Genomic DNA, 22,640 nt, shown 5'->3' with positions numbered 1-22,640 from the left:
GTAACCGACGCTGTTGGTAGGCAAAATTTTTAAGCAGGCACAGTATCAAGACTAGCTTCATGACTCTTGCGATGTCTTTTTTAGCGATGATGTAATTTTGGGTTTAATTTCCAAGTAGGCAGCGGAATAGCAATGGCGTTGTGCAAATGCGTTTTTCTCGATGGGAAAGAAGTTTTTCTCACAGTGGAGAAAGATGCCACTGGATCGGACTTGTTCGATAGCATCTGTGAATATGTCGGTATAACATTTCGCGATCCGTTCGGAGTCGCTTTTCGCGGCGGTGCAGCTCCGGCCCCTTACAGTTGGTGGGTGAGAATGGACAAGTCAATAACCGGTCAAATACCTGGGAAATGTAAGATTTGGGAATTTGCATTCCTTGTGAAGTACTATCCAAAAACGCTTGGTGGAATGCAAGACGCCATCGCAAGGTAAGTTCCAAAGCGACAGACACACGGGCACGGCGAGATAACAATTTTGGCATATTAGTAGTCACACTAGTCGCCAATGCTGTAGAGAAACATTTCGAATCTTATGTGCAATTCGAGTTAACAATTTTGCTGATACGCAACGAAAGGACACGGTGTTTGTAGGAGCAGACATGAAACTCATTGAAGTTATCAATGTAGTCTACGGTTCGTGGATTGGAAAATGTGGCCATATTGGTATGCGACATAATAGTAAGCGATGCTATAGCATGCGACTCGCGAGCATACTGATTAGTTGTGAGTTATAGTAAAGTTAGGGTTGTCTAACTAGTTCTAGATATCCCTGGGTCATGGTTGGAACCTTGGCCTGAATATAACGACGATCACGGTGAATATATATTATAGAGACATCACGGCTTATCAATATTTTCATCATTTCAAAACACCACAAAATTGCGATAAAATGAAAAAATAGGAAGGTGTCGAAATGACTTGGAGTAGTCTTTGAAATCAGAAACCCACCTGGGCCTATAGGCGATGTAAAAAAGACGCATGCCCTGCACAATGCACATTGCACACACATGAGTGAGAAGTAGAGCAGAGTATATAAAAGGCAAGCGCAAAAATGAGGTGAGATGTGGCGGAGGGTGAGATTATAGAATGTTTACAATCTATAGTGAGATCGATATGCCAGGATGTGGTCCGGTAATCTTGAAGGCTGACGACTACTATTCATTTAGAACAGGGGTGGCCAACCTTTTTGTTATTCAAGGCCGCATTTCGATTACTCATGTAGCCTGCGTCCGCATTCCAGGGCATAGTCGTAATGAACTAACTGGACGCCAACTAGCCTACCCATGATATATTGTCCATTTCCGGAGAACTCCGGACTAATTTATTCATATCGTCTTAATATATACGCACCGAAGTCGCGAGTGGTCATGTTATGAATAGTTTCTGGAATTCGTTATGCGAAGCGCGAAAATGTTTTAGATTCGCGAATGAATTTCGTCATTAATATTAGTAGTTTCACATATTCCTATCAAGCGTTTACCCTTTCTCAGCCCATGTGATCAGATTCGCTGGTAGAGTTGATGGAGGGGATGTTTTCGAAAATTTAAAGCAAGTTATAAATGATGGTGATGGATCTTCGGGTGGGCCAATAGTTGTTATAGTCACTTTGTTGCATATTGTTATTTCGTGACCTCCTATCAAGATTGTCGATATAGTAGGAAGATATTGAAATCGCCCAAACGTACCAAAACAAATTTCTTTCGTTAGGAACACACGATTCCAGGTTGCTATTTTTATATGGAGTGTGTGCATCATTTTCCTCTGCTGTTCACAGATGTACTGTGGGGTCTCAGATTACAAAGGGCGCTAGTATTTTACACTCGAAAAATGAAGTCGCATTGAATCGCGCGTAGGCCTATTGCGAAGAAAATTTCAAGATTAATTAGCATCTCTCGAAAATTCGGGAGTCAATTCGTAAATTAAATTTGCATGCCGACGACCGCTAACACATACTAATTGTATTACGTGTTCACGGCCGGATAAATTTCCTTCTGCCGTCCGACCGCAGGTTGACCACCCCTGATTGACAAGAAATTGCATATATTCCGACTTGAATGTGGAAAATGGTCATGCTCGACGACTGTCGGATAGCAGCAAAAGGGCTAGGGGTGTGATAATAAAGTCACATGGTCCTTGATCGCATGCTCGAGTGTCGTTTATCATTGAGTCGAGCGCTCAAATGCAGGGGACACGTAGCGCACAGCACTTTGCTTTTAGCAATACTTCATTTGAAATGCACAAACTAATCGTTAGTCCTCTGGTTTCGTGTAAGTGGAAATCATCGCGACTAATAAAAACATGCTGTTGCCATTTTTATAAGTTGCGTTGTACAAAAAATTCTGCATTTTGATGCAGGTCGATGTCATTTACCAAATAGCTAACGTTTCACCAACTTTTAGGTAGGATATATTTTGAGTAACTCATTTGGATTTGCATAGACTCTATATTTATCGCCAAAATATGCTTCTTTGGCTCCGACCACGTTGAAAATTGCTCCACCTCTGCACGTCACAGCTTGCAAACATGAGCTCTAGACAGTAAACATTAATTGTACTTTCAGGCATCACGTGACTCTGCAAATACGGCAGGACCTTCTGACAGGTCGCCTAAAATGCCCCGTCCAGACCATGTCACACCTGTGCTCGTATTGGCTACAAGCTGAATACGGAGATTGGAGTAGCAGGCATATTGACATGCAATTAGCGGACGCCTTCAGATTCGTGCAGAAAGGAGAGCAGACTTCCAATGAACGGGAGGAGAAATCCGATTTGGACTTCGTAGAACAAGTATGTACATTGTACAGTGTACTGTACACTTGTACAGTAGGGCTCTTCAAAAATGACTTTTTTTCTCAAATCGCAATGGCTACTTGATAAAATTGTTAGGTTACCTAATTTAAGCCTACACACCGAATTTGGTTCAATTCCAACCAGTAGCCGCATTGCTACAGGAAAAGAAAGTTTCTATTTATTATATAAAAATAATAGTAACAAAAAATTTGAAAATTTTCTGTTCACGCCATGAAAGTATTAGGTTGTCTATAGAAACGATGTTCACCAAATTTGGTTCAATTTCAACCAGTGGAAGCGGAGTTATTGCCGTCGAAAAATTTGGATTTGAATAAAATAGTATTTACGGTGGGCACCAATATAATAAATAATTAAAGAATTGGTCACCGTAAATACTATTTTATTCATAATCCAAATTTTTCGACGGCAATAACTCCGCTTCCACTGGTTGAAATTGAACCAAATTTGGTGAACATCGTTTCTATAGACAACCTAACACCTTCATGAGGTGAACAGAAAATTTTCAAATTTTTCGTCATTTATTTTTATAAAATAAATAGAAACTTTCTTCTCCTGTAGCAATGCGGCTACTGGTTGGAATTGAACCAAATTTGGTGTGTAGGCTTAAATTAGGTAACCTAACAATTTTATCAAGTACCCAATGCGATTTGAGAAAAAAGTCATTTTTGAAGAGCCCTAAAGCCTACAGTACATTGTACAATATGTGCATTATACAACATAGGCTACAACATATTTTGAATGTGGTATAGAAATAATGGCGCCAACCATGTACTGTCAAGGTATAGCCTAGCATTTATCAACGTATTTATTCACAGCTCTTTCGTAATTCATTTCACTATTGTATCGATATTATATGTATAATGGTTATATTACTTCATCATAAACCTTGCTGTGACTACCTCATCACGCAATAGACCCTCACCCCATATCTATATCGCGATGTTTTCAGATGATGCAAATGCACCAGGCACACCGCGGCATGTCGACGCTAGACGCCAAGTACAGATTCATACGATTGGCCGCGTCGCTGCCAAACTACGGCATCCATTATTATCCCAGCACTTGCATGTTTCTACCGGCTACACAACAGCAAGGTGCTGGCATTAAGCTTTTTATAAGTTGACCATTTCCAATTCAATATTTCCTAATCTCAGGTACGCGCCGGTCGTCCATTCGTTCGATGAAAGGCGATTCGACGACGAAACGTGAAAAAGTGACGATCGGCGTGGGACCGATGGGAATCCATCAGTTTCGAAGAAGAGGGAATGAAACTGTATTTACGTGGAAGGCAATGCGCGCCGTCAGTTTTAAAAAGAATCGCATAGTTCTCAAAATGCAAGGGGTAGGCTTTCGAGTCTTTCCTAATATACATCGCTGAAGAAATGCATACGTATTGTCTTCGAAAACCCCATAAGGCTTATCGTACCCAGAGGTGCTCACAACGAAGTATAACGTATCGTCTTGGTCGTTGCCAAGCTCATAGGATAGTTCGTCGTATTGGCTTGATTAGAGTATTATTAGCTGTAAGAATTCAGGCTTGTCGAGTAATTTGCGAACTCGATTGGGACTACCACCTTCTATAATCCGAGTCGGGACACGGTCAAATGTAACTCAAACAATTACAAAAGAGGACCACAAATTTACTACTTAGAAAATTCACGTCAACGTTGAAGTAGTATAGTCACAATAGGTTAACATCAGTTAATTCACTAGTCTTGTCTCTAAATTCACATTGTAAATCAATAACATACAATCAACTGAATAATGGCCTGCTGCAATACTCTACAAACAATGCCTTTTGGTACATTATATGCCTAAATCTAGCCAAACTTCAACCACTGATCTAATCATATTACGAGCAACAAAGCAACCCGATTTCAGCAAGTGACTATCAAGACACGAAGAAAAAATCTCCACCGAGAAGGCACTATTTAGGTGCGAGGCTCACAATCACGTGACCCTTTCTCTTGTCACAACGACGTACTTGGTAGCGTGCAAATTAGTTTTGCGATAAGCTTCCATAACTTTATTGAGGGAAATTGTCACAGGAACCGCGTGAAATAGCCACTATATCACGGCAACTGAATCTGTTTTCGGTGATTAGCCATTTCATGTTATGCGCGGATGAGATACATTTTGCGATTTCGAAAGTAGCCAACATCGATAAACTGTTACAACTGTGCAGTGTGCACTGTGCAGTGTGCAGCCCTGTGGCGAAGCCTACTCGTCAAAGCTACTTGCAACCTTGACTACTTTAACCTCGCCCATCTGTAAACCATATCGAGCCCCATACTCCCGACCGTTCACGTGTATTCGCTCCACGTTTAGGCTCTGCGTCAGGACGTTGACACACCCGAGGAAGATCAAAAGAGCAAAATGAATATAACGAAAGAATATGAATTCCCGGATATGTTCCAGACCAAAATCGTGTGGCAAGTCATGATTGAATATCACATGTTCTTCAGAGTTGGTGATCAGCAAGGTCTCAAGGTGCGTATGCTCGAAATAGTTTCGACGTCGATGGTTATTTTACTCGATGCTGATATTTTATTTTGCTATTCCGTTAAGCTGCCGATTGATTGCACGACGTACTCGAAATGATACATTTTTTTAAATTGGATAGGTGTTCAATGGGTGTGAAGATTTGGAACCAGAAAGTGCTGGTGGACTTATTTGCGTCATGCATTATGTGTATTATTATGTAATCTGCGAAATACACGGTTTTTGTGTGTTGTGGGGATGGAAATATGATCGCATGGCCGTATACACTATACAGCATACACATCAATCTACAGGGTAACCAACGCAAGCAGCTGCTTAGCAGTCTCAAAATGAAACGCGCGATTCCAATGGTCGGCGAGAAAACGATGGAGGCGCAGCCGAAGTCTCCTACTGCCAAAGACTCGCCGAAATCATCAGCAAGGTCCAGATTCAGCTTATCGGGAAGAGCGTCCCGAAAGAGGTCGTCCTCGCTGCCCCCAAGCCGAGCAGCTGGGAATGACGGTGCAGACGATGCCAAATCGACGACCTCGGAACGTTTTCGCTATGAAGGTAAATGCATGTGGTCAGTAACGAGGTATATTTCTACTTTGACGAAGTACTCAAGTTTGTTTCGCCTATACTTGCACTATTTACTCAAGTGATTATGTTTTAAACTACTTCCATTTTACTAGAACAATTATTATTAAGGCGATTTATTTTGACGGATCAAAAAAAGTCAAAACATTTTCAAAATTGCAGCGTTAGGTCTAAAATTTGTCAAATTGTTTACAAAGTCAAATTCTTTCATAACCCGCATTTCGCTTGTATCGTAGATGTTTGCACTGTTGGTTACCTTATCATTTGACATCTTGTAGCCTACCGTTGTAGACGGCCCATTGTCTGCTCACTGTGGATCATAAGCGGTCAAATGAAACAAATTGGTTGGCACGGTGTTATGCTCAACGTACCACAATATCCTAACTGAAACAAGACCGCGTGGGCAGGACATTGGTCCTTATATCCATCCTCGGCAAGCTACTTAGTAAGAACAGACACTTTCTACCCGAGAACTTAGGAAAGCATCTTTCGTTGTTTTGCAACAAATTTTAATTATTTCAACCATATTGCGGTGTGTAACTACTGAAATTCTTCATAGGTCTAAATTTCATTAAAATAAAGTTTTTTCATGGTAAAATTTGTCAGTTTTTAAGTCAAAAAAGTGATTTCTTAGGTCAAGCTAATTCGTAAGGACAGACAAATCCAACCAGAAATGAAGTACAAGTACAATTCTAAAATTATGTACGAAACACCTAATTTGCATACATGAGCGCAAAATTTTGTCAAACTTAAGTTTTTTTAGGTGAAAATCTTCCGTTTTTTGGTAAAAAAAATCGCCCTAGTTATTAGACAAAATTAATAAGTTTTTATATCTTGGATTTTGAACAGTAAAAAGTAGTATGGGAATATGTTTACATTACTTTTATGGGGGGAATTGTCGTGAAATAGCCCCTATTTCACGGTAACAGATTATATTCTCGAAGATTCTACCTGTCTACAGTGTCGTTGTTCATTTTGCGTCAGTGGCGAAGATTCATCTTGTGATTGCGAAAGTAGCCACTCAGCGATTAACTATACTTGAAACATGTGAAACCTCCACCTTTTTAAACCTACTTTTTGAAACTAAACACCTCAGTACCTTCAGACCTTTGTTTGCTAGTTCAATTTGAGGTAGTTTTGACCCGTCTCGGAAGCGCTACTTTTACTTGAAATTGAGTAGAAATTCACGGCGTTACTTCTACATCTACTTGAGGATAGCAACGCTGGCTACTTTGACCAGCTCTTCCAAAGTATCGGCCCAAATTGACAGCACTATATAATACGCAGTAACGAATTCCTTCTACTTTTTCACCCAAGCACGTTTTTCCTAGACTTTATTTACTTGCTCAGGCGGTTAGTATTTAGGACTATACTTTCAATTCTGCTTTACAGTTTTCCATTTCTTGGCTAAATTAGGTCTGAAATACTTGCTCTTTTAGTTGCTTGCAAATCGTTGCTTCTACTTGAACTTCTGTAGAAGTTAACGGTGTGATACTTTTGCATTAGTACCAACAAATACTGTACTTTCAACAACCCTGGTAATATTAATAATTATAATAGGCAGATAAATGAAAATATACATTTGTTTAGCCGATGCAGACTTGGGTAAACGCCCCGTAACACCCAACGCACAAAACAAGTCTACCGATGGCGCCGCCACTAATGCGAAGCCATCCTGGTTGGAACACGCGCACTCGCCTGACACCTTGAACACGCCGATGTCCGGGACTTTCGTGTTCCCGCAGAGGTCTACGCGCAGCCGCGCTTCCAGCGTAGGGCGAGTTCCGACCACAAGAGCCGCAGCGGAAGATATCCAGCTCGATGACGTGTCAGTGGCGTCGTTCGATACTGATGAACTTTGCAACCCCGATGTGATTGACAGCGGTTATCGAAAAGCGGAGTTATCGCCTCGTTCGCAAAGTTCAGCGTACTCTGAAGTGCCGAAACTACAATTGGACGGCATCAACAGGTGGGAACTTGACACTGGAATCACGATTGGATCCGCATTTTGAATATTACATATTTCCAATATATGATCCGTGAACAATAGGGCTGTTCAAAAATAACTTATTTTTCCGGATTCAAGCCATTCATTGATTAAACTGTCAGGTTACCCTAAAAAACGCTGCACCCAAAATTTGGTTCAATTCTAAAAAGTAAACGACACCGCAGATACAATTAAAATTTTTAATTTAATAGGAAAAATTGAAAAACAATTTCAAATTTTTCTGTCGACCCCACTAAATTGTTGAGATGTATTTAAAGACGATGAAAAACAAATTTGACTCAATTCCAACTAGTACAAGTGGAGTTATTGGAGTTGATAATTCTTGATTGGTGGATAATCTGAGAATTGTCAACGAAAAATTCAAAAAACTCCGCTTCTACAAGTTGGAATTGAGTCAAATTTGTTTTGCATCGTGTCTGAAGACAGCTCAACAAATTCATGGGGTTGACAGAAAAATTGATTATTTTTTTATTTTCCCGTATAAATTAAATATTTTAATTGGATCTGCGGGGCCTTATACCTTTGAGAATTGAACCGAATTTGGTACCGCTTTTTAGGGTAACTTGACGATTTAATGACTGAATGGCTGGAATCCAGAAAAAAAGTTATTTTTGAACAGCCCTAGTGAACATATGAGCACGCGACACTTGACTATGGTTTGAAGTTGTCAGAGTTATGGTTGTATTTAAGGATTAGTAATGATTAGGGCTGTGGTTGCAGACATATAGGGCTATATCGTTTTCGGGATTAGGGTTAGTGTTCGGGTTGGTTTTGTAATTATTAAGTCATACATCCTCAAGGGCCGCATGCTCAAATATGGGGCAACCTTTAAACATATACTGCCTCCAACTGTACGACGTTAGATATAAAATCGAAACACCCCGTCATTCAGCAAATACGAATCGAGCGAGGGCGTTCCAAATTCGGGTGGGCGCAGCTTCGAAGGAGGCCCGTTCGTGATACCTGCCGAGATTTTGATTGAAGATCTGCGAAAGTGTAGGAAAATGAAAGGCCAGGAAGGAAAAGCGGAATCGGGAAGATACGAATTTCCGATGGAGCTTGATAAGGTGAGTAGCGATTTCTGACTAACTGATACAACCCTCCTCTTTTCCTCTAAGTCGTTTTCAACACCACTGCTAATAGCGTGAAAACCTCCATCATATTGCTTGGTCTATATCGGTGGCTCCCAACCTTTTTGCCTTCATTGCCCACTTCAGATTTATTCCGAGTCTTCATTCCCCCACCCCGCACAAAACTCCTATATACCCTTTAAAAATACCCCTCCAGCAAGACTTGATATTGGGAAAGTGTAAAGAAAGCAAATGATACTGCAAATGAAAGACTTCAACGAAAGATAACACTGGTCTACACAAAATTTCAGGTTTGGGTTTTGACAATTGCTTTTGGCTAATTTTGGTGCGCTGAATCCGAAAATGGCCTCAGATTTTCTCCATCACATCACGTTTTTGAGATATGAAATATCCTTAATTTAAAAAAAAATCAATTTTTGACCCCCCTCTGTTGTCAAAACAAGTAATTCTGATGCAATAAACACTTTTTTACCTGCAATAATCTAGCTTTAATTAGCAAACAAGCATTCTATGTTAGATTCATACAAATTTGAGTTGTCTTTATTAAAGTTTTATGCCCCGGAATTAAAAATAGGCGTGCAAAAGAGCAACCATAATAAAATTAAATGCTACATTACGCTGACGAACATGTGGATAGGACAGTAGCAAGGTATTATCTGAATTACAGCCTAGAGTTCACACAATTTGTACATAGACATTCCAATGAAGTGCAGAAATTCTGAAGACGGGGACTTGGGCAGGGCGAGTTCAGAAACAGTAAAAAAAGAGCTTCCATAAAATATGAAGTCTTCATTTATAAGCTTAAAAATTCTCTTTTGAGAGACTTTCTTTTACGAACATCATCTGGAATTTTTCTTTTCCAACTCCACCAATAGTCGGCTATCATACGAAAATCCAGGTGCAGGTGGCAACTGTGTCCTTGTCCTTGCTCGTACCGGATTTTTACTGGTGTGGGAAATAAATGAATCCATAAATCGCACCGACCTTGATAACGTGCCTCCATAATTTTAATATCTTGGCTGAAACGTCCACCCTGTTCTTCACTAACTTTCCTAAGGTTTTGTCTAAACTCATCCGCATGGCTCTTCAAATCGTTAACTTTGATGCTCATCCTGCATCCCAAATCTTCATAACTAAGCAGTAGCTCCCTTGAGAGATCTTTATAATTTTCTGCTTTTTTGTTTCCCAAAAAACAGCACCGAAAGCATTGCAAGCTCTAGCCTCGAATGGCAACATTGATTTTATACAAGATTTTAATCCTTTAATAATTGCCTAATTTGAGGTCAATTAAAAATCCCAGTTCTTTTGTCTCTTCACTGAGACCAGAAAAAGCATAACATATATCCTTTAAAACACCCCCCTTCACAATCTAAAGCTTTTACATATTGTTTCATGAGACCAAGTTTGATGTGAAGAGGGGGCAAGAGGATCTTTTTTATATCAACAAACTGATCACATATGATATTGTTGTCTCCAGGCGTCAAGGTGAGCCTTGGAGGCCACTCATCTTTGTTCCAGTGGTGATCCTTGACCCTGCTGTCCAGGTAGCATAGGAAACATGGGTATTCGGTGTAGCCCCAGCAAAAAGTTCACTCTTTTCAAATCTAGACATAGATGAGCCAGCGATGATCATGCTACTACAACTTTTCGAGAATGGTTTTGATGTTCTGATAATCTCCTTTCATTGTTCATTGCAATAAAATGTCAAGCTTGTACCAGCTTTGTTAGTTGCTCTTTCGCCTGCTTATTTTTTATTCCAAGGCATGAAATTTTAATAAATACAACGCAAATTTGTTTGGATATAATATAGAATGCTTGTTTGCTAACTAAAGCTGGATTATTGCAGATAAAACCTTGTTTATTGCATCAGATTTCCTTGTTTTGAAAACAGAGGGGGGTCAAAAATTGATTTTTCCTTCAAATTAGGGATATTTCATATCTCAAAAACGTGATGTGATGGAGAAAATCTGAGGCCATTTTCGGAATCAGCGCCCCGAAATTAGCCAAAATCAGTTGTCAAAACCCAAACCTGAAAAAAAAAGTTGAAATTTGTAGACCAGTGTAATACGAAAACAAACACCACAGTAAAATGAGTTTTTGTGAACAACACGCAACATAATTTTTGACACATACACTCCAGAGCAGTAAATTTGTAACGGTAATCGTGCAGGTCTCCGTAAATATGTAGACTATCCTGTATATATTGTTTAACAAATGCGTCTATTCCCCATCAGAAACCATTGAATTCCCCACCGGTTGGGAACGACTGGTCTATATACTTAGACCCGGGGTATAGTAACCAAGTCTAGAGGTTCCGAGTGACAAGTTAATTTTACTCTTATAGTTTTGACTCGAGTCATTTTCAATTCACTAATGGGTTAAGTCCTAGTTAAAAGCAGGGACCACTGAGTCGAGTCGGACTCATAGTGTTGAGACTCAAGTCCTAGTCCAAGTCATAGAGTTCACTATTCACTATCGAGTTCAAGTCCGGTTCAACTCACTTCTGTGAAACTCTTCGGTGATATTGAAGGCCTACACTCATTATACTCACTCTTAAAATGTCTAATCAAACAGATAAAAGATGGTCTCTAGGCCCATTTTTCGTGTGTCGGTCCTGTTACACGAGAATCGCTTTGAATCAAGTCATATAGAATGCCTCGAGTCATGTCGAGTCAACGACATCTTGCGACTCGAGTCATTACAATCCTGCTTAGACCTGCTGTTTTGTGGTTTAAGTCAGTGTTGAAGATATACTCTGAGCTCATTGTTATTATTCTCATATATAAGACAACCACTCTACAGTAATACTTTGACGCAAAGCTGAAGCAAACGTGGGAGAAGTTGTCGAAGATATTGTACGAGGTTTATATACATCCTCATATATCATCATTTAAGCACTGTGAACAGAAAATAATGAATTTCGTCAATTTTCACATAGTGTAGCGTGCAAATTAGGTATACGGGACCTTACGGTACACAATTTTGCGTTCACACCCATTCAATTGGAAGAAACCGAGTCAAATATACCAATTTGTATGGAGATATATCCGAAGAGTGTTTTCGTTATCCACCCAAGAAGGCGCGAAAAGTTACTACACGGATATATTTCAATAATGATTGATGTGTTCAAGTCACTTTCACCCATTGGAAGCGGTGTGAAAACATAATTTTACACCCATGTGTTTGCAAAGCAGCATACTTAACTCATGAAATACTAACAAAAAGACGAATGCGATACATTCAGCAACCCAGGAGGTCGCAGTACCTGCACGACGCCGATTTGATTAACGCCTACGACGAGGAATTCGCGAAACATTCATCTGGCGCTGGGAGAAGAACGAAAAGTCTGATGTCATTGAGGACCCGCCCAAAGGAAACAGAAGCGAGGTACTTTAAGCAAGTAAAATTGGATATGCCTATGGTTTTCCGTTAAAAACAACTGAAAACTGTTTTGAAAGTAGCAGTGCGAGTAGAAATGTAGCCAAAAGCGGAGGTGCTCAAAGTAGTATAGTCGTCCGTACGCAAGCCACAAGCACATGTAGAAAGAGTGATTTCCAAGAAAGTAAGAAGTAGGTGTTCTAGACTTATAGTTTCGCCTAAAAAACCGAAAGGGTACAGTAGAAGTAGAATTACTATAACAACATAACCATATCAGTAAATAGTGAGAGTACACGAAATCCACTTGAAAACTATGAAAAAACATAAGTAATACTTCATTACCGGTTACACTTAAGGAACTATCAGGGCTTCTTTCAATATCAATATATTATTCAATTGTACAGTGAAGTTCTGTACCAACAAGAGATTCTTCGAAAATTGTGCACAATTTTAGCGAAACGAGTGAGTATTCACGAAATCACACCCAAAAGGTGTGTGGCGAGATAGCGTATATAATCCATGGCTGCAACGCCAATAGGTTGTGGGTTCGAGTCCGACCTTAGGTCAACTCAAGAATTCCCATCTAAGTGTTGGAGGTTTACCTGGGCTCCTCCTCGCCATCGCATCTGCGTAAGCGGTGTCTTAAAAAAGCCCAGAGGTAGGCCGTGCTACAAGTCGGCAGCTCGGGGATCAAGAATAAGGAATATCAGCCTGGCGTACATGACCAAGAAAAACCATGAATACCACAAACAAACAAACAAATACCCCAGGTGATAGACTACAACAGCAGAACCTAAATCGGAATTATATCGGAGTTTTAAATGCTACCTGCCTACGTGCTTTGCATACCTTCCTTTACGTCCCTAAATGCAAGTATCATTTGGATTAAAATTTTGCGTTCAACAATCAATTTCAGAAGCTCCCCGCGAGATAGAAGCCTCTCGCCCATGTCCGACATGAACGTCACCGTACCAAAGTCGGTTCACGGCAACCCGCGGATCCAGCAATTGCAGGCGAGGCAAAAAGAAAAGGCCAGAAGCGAAAGTCAACTGCCGCAAACAAGGCCGTTAACCAACTCAAACTCACAGATATATAGCTCGTCCGGTTACGTGTCGCGATTATCTGAGAAGCGACCTGACGCAAGGTACAAATAATAATCCATTCGTGTCGGAAGTACATTTATATAGGCAGGCATGTATATTTTGGCTATTTTATCATCGCCATGAATTTATATTTGTTGACTAAAACGTTTTACATGGTTAAAATTGGAAAATGTCTCGACTGTACTTGAGTCACATTGTATTGACTCGATTTGTACTCGAGTCATTGTGCATGACTCGACAGAGTCATATGTCTCACTCGAACGTTTGTTCTCTTACTTGGACTCGGACTTGACTCGGTGGTGAGTTGGAAATGAATGAACTTGAGAGTATAAACTATAAAAGTAAGATAGACTTGTGACTCCAAACCGTGTGATTTGGTTACAACCCTGTATTTGAGTACTTCGACCACAACTGCATATTTATATTATCACAGGAGCTCATCGCGGGAAAGGAGCCTTTCGCCAATGTCCGACAGAAATCAGAGCATGCCCAGGACTACGAAAGAGAGCGCTACCAGTCGACTGTTGCGCGGGAGATATCCGCAAAGAGCCAAAAGCGAGAGTAAGCTGCCGCAGCAGGCGGCAGCGTCGAGGAATCGCATCCCGCGAGCCGCTGGGTCGTCCGGGCACGTGGCGCAATTATCAGGGAAGCCTGTCATCAAGCCGAGACGGAGTATACAGTGTATGTGGCTTTAAGAGTAATTTTGTACACTGTTGTACACTTCTTTTTCAAATTTGGCCGGCTACTTGATCAACTTGTTGCATAGATTAACGCTACATACAAAATTTGTCTTAATTGCGACCTTTAGAAACATTGCTACTGGCGCAGTTTTGGATTTATTAAAAAAATAAAATAAATAAATCATTATACATACCGATGTAATTTGTCCCTGTTGTATCAACTGCTGCACGGCTGCAAGATGTGGTCCGTAACGACGTACCTCTACTTCTACTTCTACATGTCCTTAACAGTTTCATTTATCGATTGGGAAACACTAATCGCGAATGCGGTCAATGAGAACCCCCTTCTCCTAATTGTGGCCTCTTATCTATTTTGAAACTAGTTACACACCTATGTAGGTACGTACAATGTAGGTCATCTTCGATCATGATTCGCCGACGGTCATTTTGACCGTTCATATGCCTCAATATATGCATAGAACGTTTTAGACTGGTATATTTGATAGTTTGGTGATGTAGAATTGTCCAAATTTGATTTTACCTAGATATAGCTTCGGCATTCCACATGGATAACATGCGGTTGCGTTGGCAATTAGCCTGTATGCTTAAATCGGAAATTCTGTTCAGTGATGTCGCCTACTGAGAAGCATGAAGATAGATCCCGTACCGATGCTACTACTATGATGTAGGTATGAAATTTTTGTGCTATATACCACACGTATACAATCCATATGGAGCGAATTTGAGTTAATTGTTGACGATTCCGCCCTCCATCATAATCATCCCAGTAATAGGAGAGATCCGACGAGGTTATGTTTCATTTACTTCTACTTTATCATATAGGACTTCTCGAATTTGGCAGGTAATTACCCTTCACATTCTCAATTTATAAAGAGCTATCTCACTGTCTCTGCAAGTGGTCTAGTCACGAATATAATATTGTCGCAAGGCCCTTCGGATTCTGCATAGTGGTTCAGTAAATAAATTGGTGACATGTGGAGTACAGACTGATTTGAATAATATTATATACTTGATTGCTACGACCCCAAAATGCTTCGATATTTTCAAACTCGAACTCCGTATCAGTGAATATCAGATAGCTACGCTACAAATATTTGAGATCATCTAAAGAAATATCTTAATAACGTAGGGCAGTAAGCCTATGAATGATATAGTGCGTTGTGCACATTGTAATATGCATGTTTTTTACGATTCAGTGGGCCTCACGGTGGGATCCATCGAGATGAAGCACTGTCGTGGAAAGAGCAGAAGCCTGATACATTACCCAAAATTCCAAAGTCTGTTCGTAGCGACGTCTGAATGAATATAGGCTAGCGATGTATTTATTTCGATTTTTTGCAAAGGTTGTGTTGTATTTTAAAGTAATGATTCACTAAATACTTGAGCACAAAATATAGGACTGCTATATACATCAACTTGGTGGATTAATGAATTGACTATCCGGCTACATATTTAATTGATATCGTTTTCAGGAGTCTGGCGAGCGAATTGTATTCTGTGAATGATTTAGCATAGATTTGTTTTCTTCATTGGCTCATGTATGTAATTGTATATATACACACACAGTCTGTTAACAAGACCAAATAGTGACTTTAGGAATTGCATGTTTTGAAAGCTTGCTTTGCTACGGAAATTGATATGCGTGTCGGTTGTGACATGCTATGGAACTTCGCCGATCTCTGATTTCTTTATCCGTGCCCGGAGGGGTGTCATAATACCGGCGAACTTCTCTTACATGGATTCTCATCAGATGCCGAGTGTTCCTGAAACTACAAATTCAGGAGTATTTATAGCCTACCGGCGGACGATGTTAATTGTGGCAAATTGCAGTATATTATAATGAGGGTGTCAAAACTGCTTCAGTCTTCAGATCCAGGTATACAGATATTTCCTGTACACATTACAGCTGCAGGAATATACTAGAAATTTCGGGAAATCTGCGACTTGAACGGAAGCGTACTATACTTGAAGCGAGACAGAAAATCTTAGCCCGGGGGATCCGTGAGCGTTATGACATTTTTTGTTTGACGTAAATATTCAGACACGCCCAGATATGGATAACTTTTGTAGCCAACGATGCTGCCATAACAGTTGATAAAAAGTTGTGTAATGAGGACGTTACGTGATAGTTAGTTGAAGGAAAGTATATCAAATTGTATCATGTTAGGTATAAGGGTGTTTAATAGAGGAGTTCTTGGGGTTATCGAAGGTGTGATGGTCGGCAAATGACACAGGATAGACTAACTCTGTACATATATTCTATATTTACAGTTCCTCACTCACACTGTTACCTATCAACATAAACAATATGCCCTCGAAGACCTTGTCACGTAATTCCAGTTATAGGAAGACTTTTGGCGGACAGACAGCGTATTCAACAGCAGGCGCGAAATCATTCGGCTCCAAACTCGCCAATGAATCTCCAATCGTGTCCAAAAGAGTCTCCTATTCATATTCGTCAAGCGGTGGCGGTGGCGGTGCTGGAGGAAGTGGAGGTGCAAGTGCAGCTGGTAATCTGTATAATCAGTAATATACTCGAGTGCAATTCATAGACCACTATCGTCTAATCGCAGGCTTCGGTTTGGAATCAGACTTCAGTTCGCTGCGCTTGAACGAGAAAGAATTATTAACTGGGCTCAACTCCAGATTCGCTTCATACGTGGAGAAAGGTAAAAGATTTGTATTTGTATGTTGAACTCATCGCTTCCTCGGCTACAATACTTGCTGGTTGTTTACCAACGTTTTGTTTATCATTTCTCTGGTTATTGCTTCCAACTCCATATTTTTATGGTTGTTATGTTGTTATTTTTGGTGGTATTTTACTTAGATGTTGTTGTTTTTTCCCGCTTTTTCATAAGCTTTGCAGACTAAACAATGTGGCAACTTTGATTCTATGCTACTCCACTATACGTTATTGGCGAGTAATATGACCTCAGGTCATATCGTTCAGTAAAATAAATGATTATATTTGAAGAAGCAAATAATTGTATGTCAGTTTCCACTCGTATTCACTCTACCTTGTTTTGCACCGCGCAGTCCGATACCTGGAAGAGCAGAACCAAATTTTGGAGAAGAAAATACGAGAGGCCAGCGCCAGAAAAGAGGTCGACCTTGGAGCGGAAAAGAGGGCGGCACTTCGCAAACTCCGAGCTCAAATCGATGATGCCGCAGTTGCGAAGGTCAAGGCTGAAATGACACGAGATAATCTGAGAGGACAAGCTTCTGAGTTGAAATGGAAGTAAGTACCGGTGCACTGGGCATCGTCCGAGTACGGTATTCAGTTAGACTCGTGTATATGTGTATATGTGTCAAGTGGCTGGTGATAGTCAAATCGTAGTGATGAAGCATATTTGATCAACTACAGATTAGATTTCGAAGCTCAACAGCGATCGGAGCTTGACGAAGAACTTGTGCGACTCCGAAAGGACGTCGATGACGCAACAATGGTGCGAGTCGACTTGGAGAGAAAGATCGAGACGCTTCGCGAAGAACTTGAATATAACAGAAAGATTCACGATGATGTATTAACACAGTTATCCTCACCTCTCGAATATAATCTATAGATAACATCTTTTGGATATTCCACAGGAAATTGAGGATATCAGACAACAGATCGCCAGCCAAGGCGTGAACATTGAAGTCGACGGAATAGCGCCAGACGTGGCTGAACTTCTGCGACAAATCCGCGCTCAATATGAAGCGATTGTCATCCAAAATCGCGACGAGGCAGAGGCTTGGTACAAGAAGAAGGTACCATTTCAAAGGTAGCTAAGATATTCACAATTTACAATCACCCTTCAATCTTCATTAGTTTGATGACCTCGAGGACAAGGCGAAGAGCAATCAATCCGACCTCGAAAAGGTTCAAGCCGATCTTGCAGAATATAGAAAACAAACCACCCAACTTGAGATGGAATTGGAATCGCTGCGCGGAACGGTAAGACCCGAGAAGGCGTGATATATATCTGATGCAGCCGACTGTCACTTTATCAAAATCGGCGTCCAGACCAATATGCTTACGTGTTCGCTGTAGATTAGAGATTTTCTAGATCTCGACGCAGCGACCACGCAAGCACGTTCCGTCGTTAATACATTATGCCATGCCCCCGGGCCACGATGTGTTTTATAGGATAACGCTATGGCGGAATTGTGAGCCGCCCTCACTTAATATTGCTGATTTGACATTATCGAAACCTGAGAACTTCCCAGCATATGGTAATGTAGTCGTATCGATGCGACAGAGGTTTCCTGATATATTCGTAATCGCCTTTAACGGTTTATATACTTTTCACTCTGTTACATATATATCACATGGCGCGATGTGGTGCAGAAAATAGATTTCTGATTTGCACAGCGTACGTGATATCTTCGAAGCCTAATTATTGTATAGAGCCCGCGCGTAGGAGCCCGTAGTAATGAAAGTGAATTAATTGAAGGTTTACTTTCATTATTAGCCGCCTCATTATCAACCGATTCGCCGCAATGAAGGTTGCAATAAAAATTTGAAATACAGTATATATAGAAGAGCACCAATCTTTCGGCTATTGAAAATAAATAGAATTGCTTCGCTTCGACTGCCACGCACTCCACTGATTGCTCTATCAATGCAAACTGCTGGCAGACAATTGCGACATCATATTCCATGAGAAAAACGTCAAGCTGTAACATAGCCTATCCCGCCACTGATGGTGTCGTAATAAAATAAACAATCGTTTCGCACTTTCGTATACAGTACGGTATTGTTGGCCAAGATCGTCTGCCTATTTTAAGTTGCCACACATTCCTTGTATTGTCTGTACACGATTGGTTCATTTCAGAACGAATATCTGGAGCGCAATCTGGTAGACGTTGAAAAACGCTACGAATCGGAAGTGGCAAGGTATGAAGATGAGATTTTTCAACCTACCTTAGCCACCGTTACCATAGCGCAATTCGTTTCCGCACAGATACCAAGACCGACTTTCCCGCATCGGGGCCGAGCTGGAATTTTCCACGGGCGAGATGAAGCGTCACCTTGCTGAGTACAAGCGACTGATGAGCGTGAAGCTGTCGCTCGAAAAGGAGATTCGCACGTACAGGCGATTGCTGGAAGGCGAAGGAGAGGGCCGGTGAGAGCAGACCTCGCGGATTACGCACAATGGAATTTTTGTGTGTTCTCACCTAAAGTTTAAAGTTATTAAGACTAAGCCTAAAGTAGAATAACCGGGATCAATAACGTTGCTAATTTTGTAAATATAAATATATAAATGCTGACTCTGACCGATGGGATCGGTACCTCGGCGTGAACAAAAATTCTCTATACCTCATACTTCAAGTCGGTACAAATCATGTATTAAGTAGATTTTCATCATAGTTAGGACAGTCGATGTGATACTCCATCACCATGAGTTTCTCTCGAATTTCCTCATATATTTGTAACGTAATTACATGTTATACGTAGCCTAATTCCTATATAGATCAACGCATTAGTTTCAAATACCCTTACTGGTATAGAAATATATAACAATTTATCCCGTGCATAGTCGAAACCGGTCTGCGGTATTCATGGTGTTTATCGACTACTATGATGGTCATTTACATCAGGCCGATAATCTTCATTTTTATTCCGTAGCTGCCGACTTGTAGCACGGCCAACTTCTAGGCTTTTATAAGACACCGCCTACGCGGATGACATGGCGAGGAGGAGCCTAGATAAACCTTCAACGCTTATTTAGGAATTCTGGAGTCGACCTCGGTCGGACTCGAACCCACAACCCATTGGTGTTGCAGCTGTGGTTCACACCACTACGCTATCTCGCCACTGTATATTATAGTTTATCTGAAGTCAATCACGACGCGGTCTGTCGGAATCTCATTAAGACTCTTCTAAGTATAAGCAGCAATACATATATACTTTCCAACGTATTCAAAAACGAAAATCCTCTACGAACGGAGAGCGGGTGAGGCCAGGCGATACGCGGCCATGCCGCCAATTCTGAAATTTCGCAACGCCGCACAATCACTCAAAGCCCTCGCTCCAAACTTTTGCTACGAGTTCACCCCTTACCCACAGTACTTCGCATGCGCGACGAACGGTTACGAAGAGCATTGCAACATTGCATGTTATTCACTCACACTTGCAATTCGTGTCTCAGCAGTGCCGCCGCCAGTAGCAGCAGCAGTAGCAGCAGCGACAGTGACGACGACATCACAACGCGCACGAAAACCTCGAAGAAAGTTATCATAAAGACGATCGAAACAAGGTATACGGCTCTTTACCCAATACCGGTATTTCTAGCCAGTGTCTGCCCTGTAACCGGAGACGGAATACATATTTCGGAATCCGGAATTCACTCCTTACTAAGGCCTAATCCAAGTCCATATCCTGTGAATGACTCCGATGCGTTTAAAAGTCACTTGATATTCAAAATCAATATAAAGCGCTTAAAGGTCCCGATCTCTAAATCCAAATCCAAATCACGGCCTTCTCTCGGCTTGTTGCACTCAAATCGCCTAAAAAAGCGCTAGAAATCGGATACCCTGTACAGCCCCGGGCTATGTTGTGCATTCCGCGGCCCGCACAAAAAAGTTTCGACCTTTGACGAAATGCCAATTTTGAATGAGGTGCGGCCGCAATACCCAATTTAGCTTCGTCTGATACGTCGGCGTAAAGAAAGGCTAAGATCACTAAATTATGCGTATACTGATTTCTCACATGGATATTTATGACAAGATTTATTCAATAACCCGAAGAAGTGTTCAAGTCAGTAATCTGAAGACGAGGCGTCACAGATTATTAAAATATGCCTTTTCGCGACTAACGCAAAATGACTAATGGAGATGAAAAAATACTGCAATTTCCGGAGATATAATCCGTTACAGTGATGCGAATCGCGATTCCATCCATTATTAAATGTTACGTACCCCAAAAGGTCTCTCCGAATTCAGCGACACACCCCTTTCTACTTGACTGAATCTAAAACGTAAGAAGTAAGTATCTTAGCTTCAAAACTGCTGAATTAAGTGGAAGTGTACAGTGGTTCAAAAACGTAACCGCAGGAGTAAGTAGTGGAATTACAGACTTGAGGACTCCGAAAGAAAAAGTAGGAGTGTTATATCTGATGTTTACACAAAGTCTGTCAACAAACTACTTATAATCGACAAAATACACCATTACATGCGTAATAGATCGTATCGTATAGAGCGGTTATGAATGTCTCATGACGCCATTGACAGCGATGAAGATAGAGTTGGTAATATTAATCTTAATAATCGTAGGTGGAGTTGCATTTAAAACAAATGGTTGTTTAAAACAGATTGTTCAAAACATATTTTAAACAGTGTTTTAGAGAAAGGCCTATCTAAAAAAACAAAATTGTGTTTCTTTCAAGCTGTAAAAATATGCCATAATTGTGTAAATACTTTCCAAAAACATGTTGTATGAGCCTACGGACAATTACCACCCGATATAGCCGATGTATATAGATATGGGATATGGTTGCAACCCTCAAAATAGTCGGTTCAGCAGCAATAGTACAGATATTTCGTCAAACATAGCTCTATTTAGATTTACCCTACATTTTCAATTGTCAACCCACTATGACGTAACCATTGAATATTCGTGACGTCAAGGCTTAAAAAAACATGTTTCAGACAAGGGTCTTGTTTAAAACATTTTTGTTTAAAATTAATTTTTGTTTTAAATGCAACCTTAATCGTAGGGATTTATATTTTGGTCAATTCCAGTCGCGAATAATTCTCAAGTTAAATAACCCATGTTGTCGTACAGGGATGGCAAAGTGGTCTCATCTGAGACGTCTGAGAAAATCGTGGATAACTCCAGCGGCAGCGATTCGTCCTCCGGCACATCGTCGTCCGACGAAGAATGATGAACTACTTTCGCCCGACCTACACTGCGCCCGATTAACTGTTCCTATTGTGGCAGATGCCTTTCTGTATCGAATGCCGACGCGATGTTTTTTTCTTAAAGTACTATGTATTCGTTGCTAGCTGCCAAATCCAAGGTAGCTTTCTGATAGCCCTAGAGTGGCAATGTTTGCTAGATTTATAAAATCTTGAAAACATAGATTGGCCGATTTTGGATTTGCGATGCCATAGAGTTACTTATACGCTATTTTCCTAGACTCTTTCGACTCCGGGCTGGAACATGCCTACCAACGATTTATAGAAAAAGATATACGCTCAACATGTATACCTGATATATTCTAGTCGCATAGTCTGCGCAATAAAGACAATTGAATAGGCAGGCGAGTGTGTCTTTTCATTCGATAAGATATATTCATACTCAGGTATGTTAAGCTTACGTGTTATTTCTGTATTTGGACTGACCAGTTACCAGCTCACCAGCTATCAGTGTTATGATGACTCGAGTCAACTTTTTCAGGTGACTTGACATGACTTGACTCGGCGTTTCATAAATGTGGATTGACTCGTGAAGCAAAATTTTCGAGTCGATTACAAGTCATCAAGTAA

The 22,640-nt window shown here is 40.7% G+C and overlaps 2 protein-coding genes across 4 annotated transcripts; both read left to right on the top strand.

The window, feature by feature from the left end:
• Positions 1 to 18: 18 nt before the first annotated feature.
• On the top strand, positions 19 to 15,583 carry LOC145438803 (uncharacterized). Of its 2 annotated transcripts, none has more exons than XM_080316150.1 (13): positions 19 to 428; positions 2,560 to 2,785; positions 3,759 to 3,903; positions 3,964 to 4,151; positions 5,138 to 5,299; positions 5,605 to 5,860; positions 7,478 to 7,856; positions 8,788 to 8,962; positions 12,231 to 12,373; positions 13,281 to 13,508; positions 13,901 to 14,148; positions 14,775 to 14,832; positions 15,365 to 15,583. In XM_080316150.1, the coding sequence occupies exons 1-13, from the start codon at positions 133 to 135 to the stop codon at positions 15,465 to 15,467; spliced, it is 2,607 nt and encodes an 868-aa protein (XP_080172276.1). In that variant the 5' UTR covers positions 19 to 132; the 3' UTR covers positions 15,468 to 15,583. The 2 variants fall into 2 exon arrangements, with proteins under 2 accessions (XP_080172276.1, XP_080172277.1); XM_080316151.1 differs by having other exon boundaries at positions 21 to 428; positions 14,775 to 14,836.
• Positions 15,584 to 16,408: 825 nt separating this feature from the next.
• LOC145438805 (glial fibrillary acidic protein-like) lies at positions 16,409 to 22,413 on the top strand. 2 transcript variants are annotated; one of them, XM_080316154.1, is made up of 10 exons: positions 16,409 to 16,678; positions 16,742 to 16,837; positions 17,205 to 17,406; positions 17,533 to 17,689; positions 17,757 to 17,918; positions 17,980 to 18,105; positions 18,986 to 19,047; positions 19,115 to 19,276; positions 20,306 to 20,410; positions 21,937 to 22,413. In XM_080316154.1, exons 1-10 carry the CDS (start codon positions 16,477 to 16,479, stop codon positions 22,034 to 22,036), a joined length of 1,374 nt encoding a protein of 457 aa, XP_080172280.1. In that variant the 5' UTR covers positions 16,409 to 16,476; the 3' UTR covers positions 22,037 to 22,413. The 2 variants fall into 2 exon arrangements, with proteins under 2 accessions (XP_080172280.1, XP_080172279.1); XM_080316153.1 differs by having other exon boundaries at positions 20,303 to 20,410.
• Positions 22,414 to 22,640: the final 227 nt, after the last annotated feature.

This window comes from Botryllus schlosseri, chromosome 5, assembly GCF_051294905.1.
Source record: "Botryllus schlosseri isolate E-star chromosome 5, Bs_hap1, whole genome shotgun sequence".
NCBI classification, from domain to species: Eukaryota; Metazoa; Chordata; class Ascidiacea; order Stolidobranchia; family Styelidae; genus Botryllus; species Botryllus schlosseri.
Note: the sequence above shows the minus strand (reverse complement) of the source record. Positions and strands in the feature narration are given on the sequence as shown.

What these genes read in the sequence shown, in the direction of transcription:
- LOC145438803 (XM_080316150.1), top strand. Translation starts at nt 133, where the DNA reads ATGGCGTTGTGCAAATGCGTTTTTCTCGATGGGAAAGAAGTTTTTCTC. An exon ending in CAATTGGACGGCATCAACAG is followed by an intron (nt 7,857 to 8,787) that starts GTGGGAACTTGA and finishes CCCGTCATTCAG; the next exon opens with CAAATACGAATCGAGCGAGG. An exon ending in GCCGAGACGGAGTATACAGT is followed by an intron (nt 14,149 to 14,774) that starts GTATGTGGCTTT and finishes AATTCTGTTCAG; the next exon opens with TGATGTCGCCTACTGAGAAG.
- LOC145438805 (XM_080316153.1), top strand. Translation starts at nt 16,477, where the DNA reads ATGCCCTCGAAGACCTTGTCACGTAATTCCAGTTATAGGAAGACTTTT. An exon ending in TGGAGGTGCAAGTGCAGCTG is followed by an intron (nt 16,679 to 16,741) that starts GTAATCTGTATA and finishes GTCTAATCGCAG; the next exon opens with GCTTCGGTTTGGAATCAGAC. An exon ending in CGCTTCATACGTGGAGAAAG is followed by an intron (nt 16,838 to 17,204) that starts GTAAAAGATTTG and finishes TGCACCGCGCAG; the next exon opens with TCCGATACCTGGAAGAGCAG.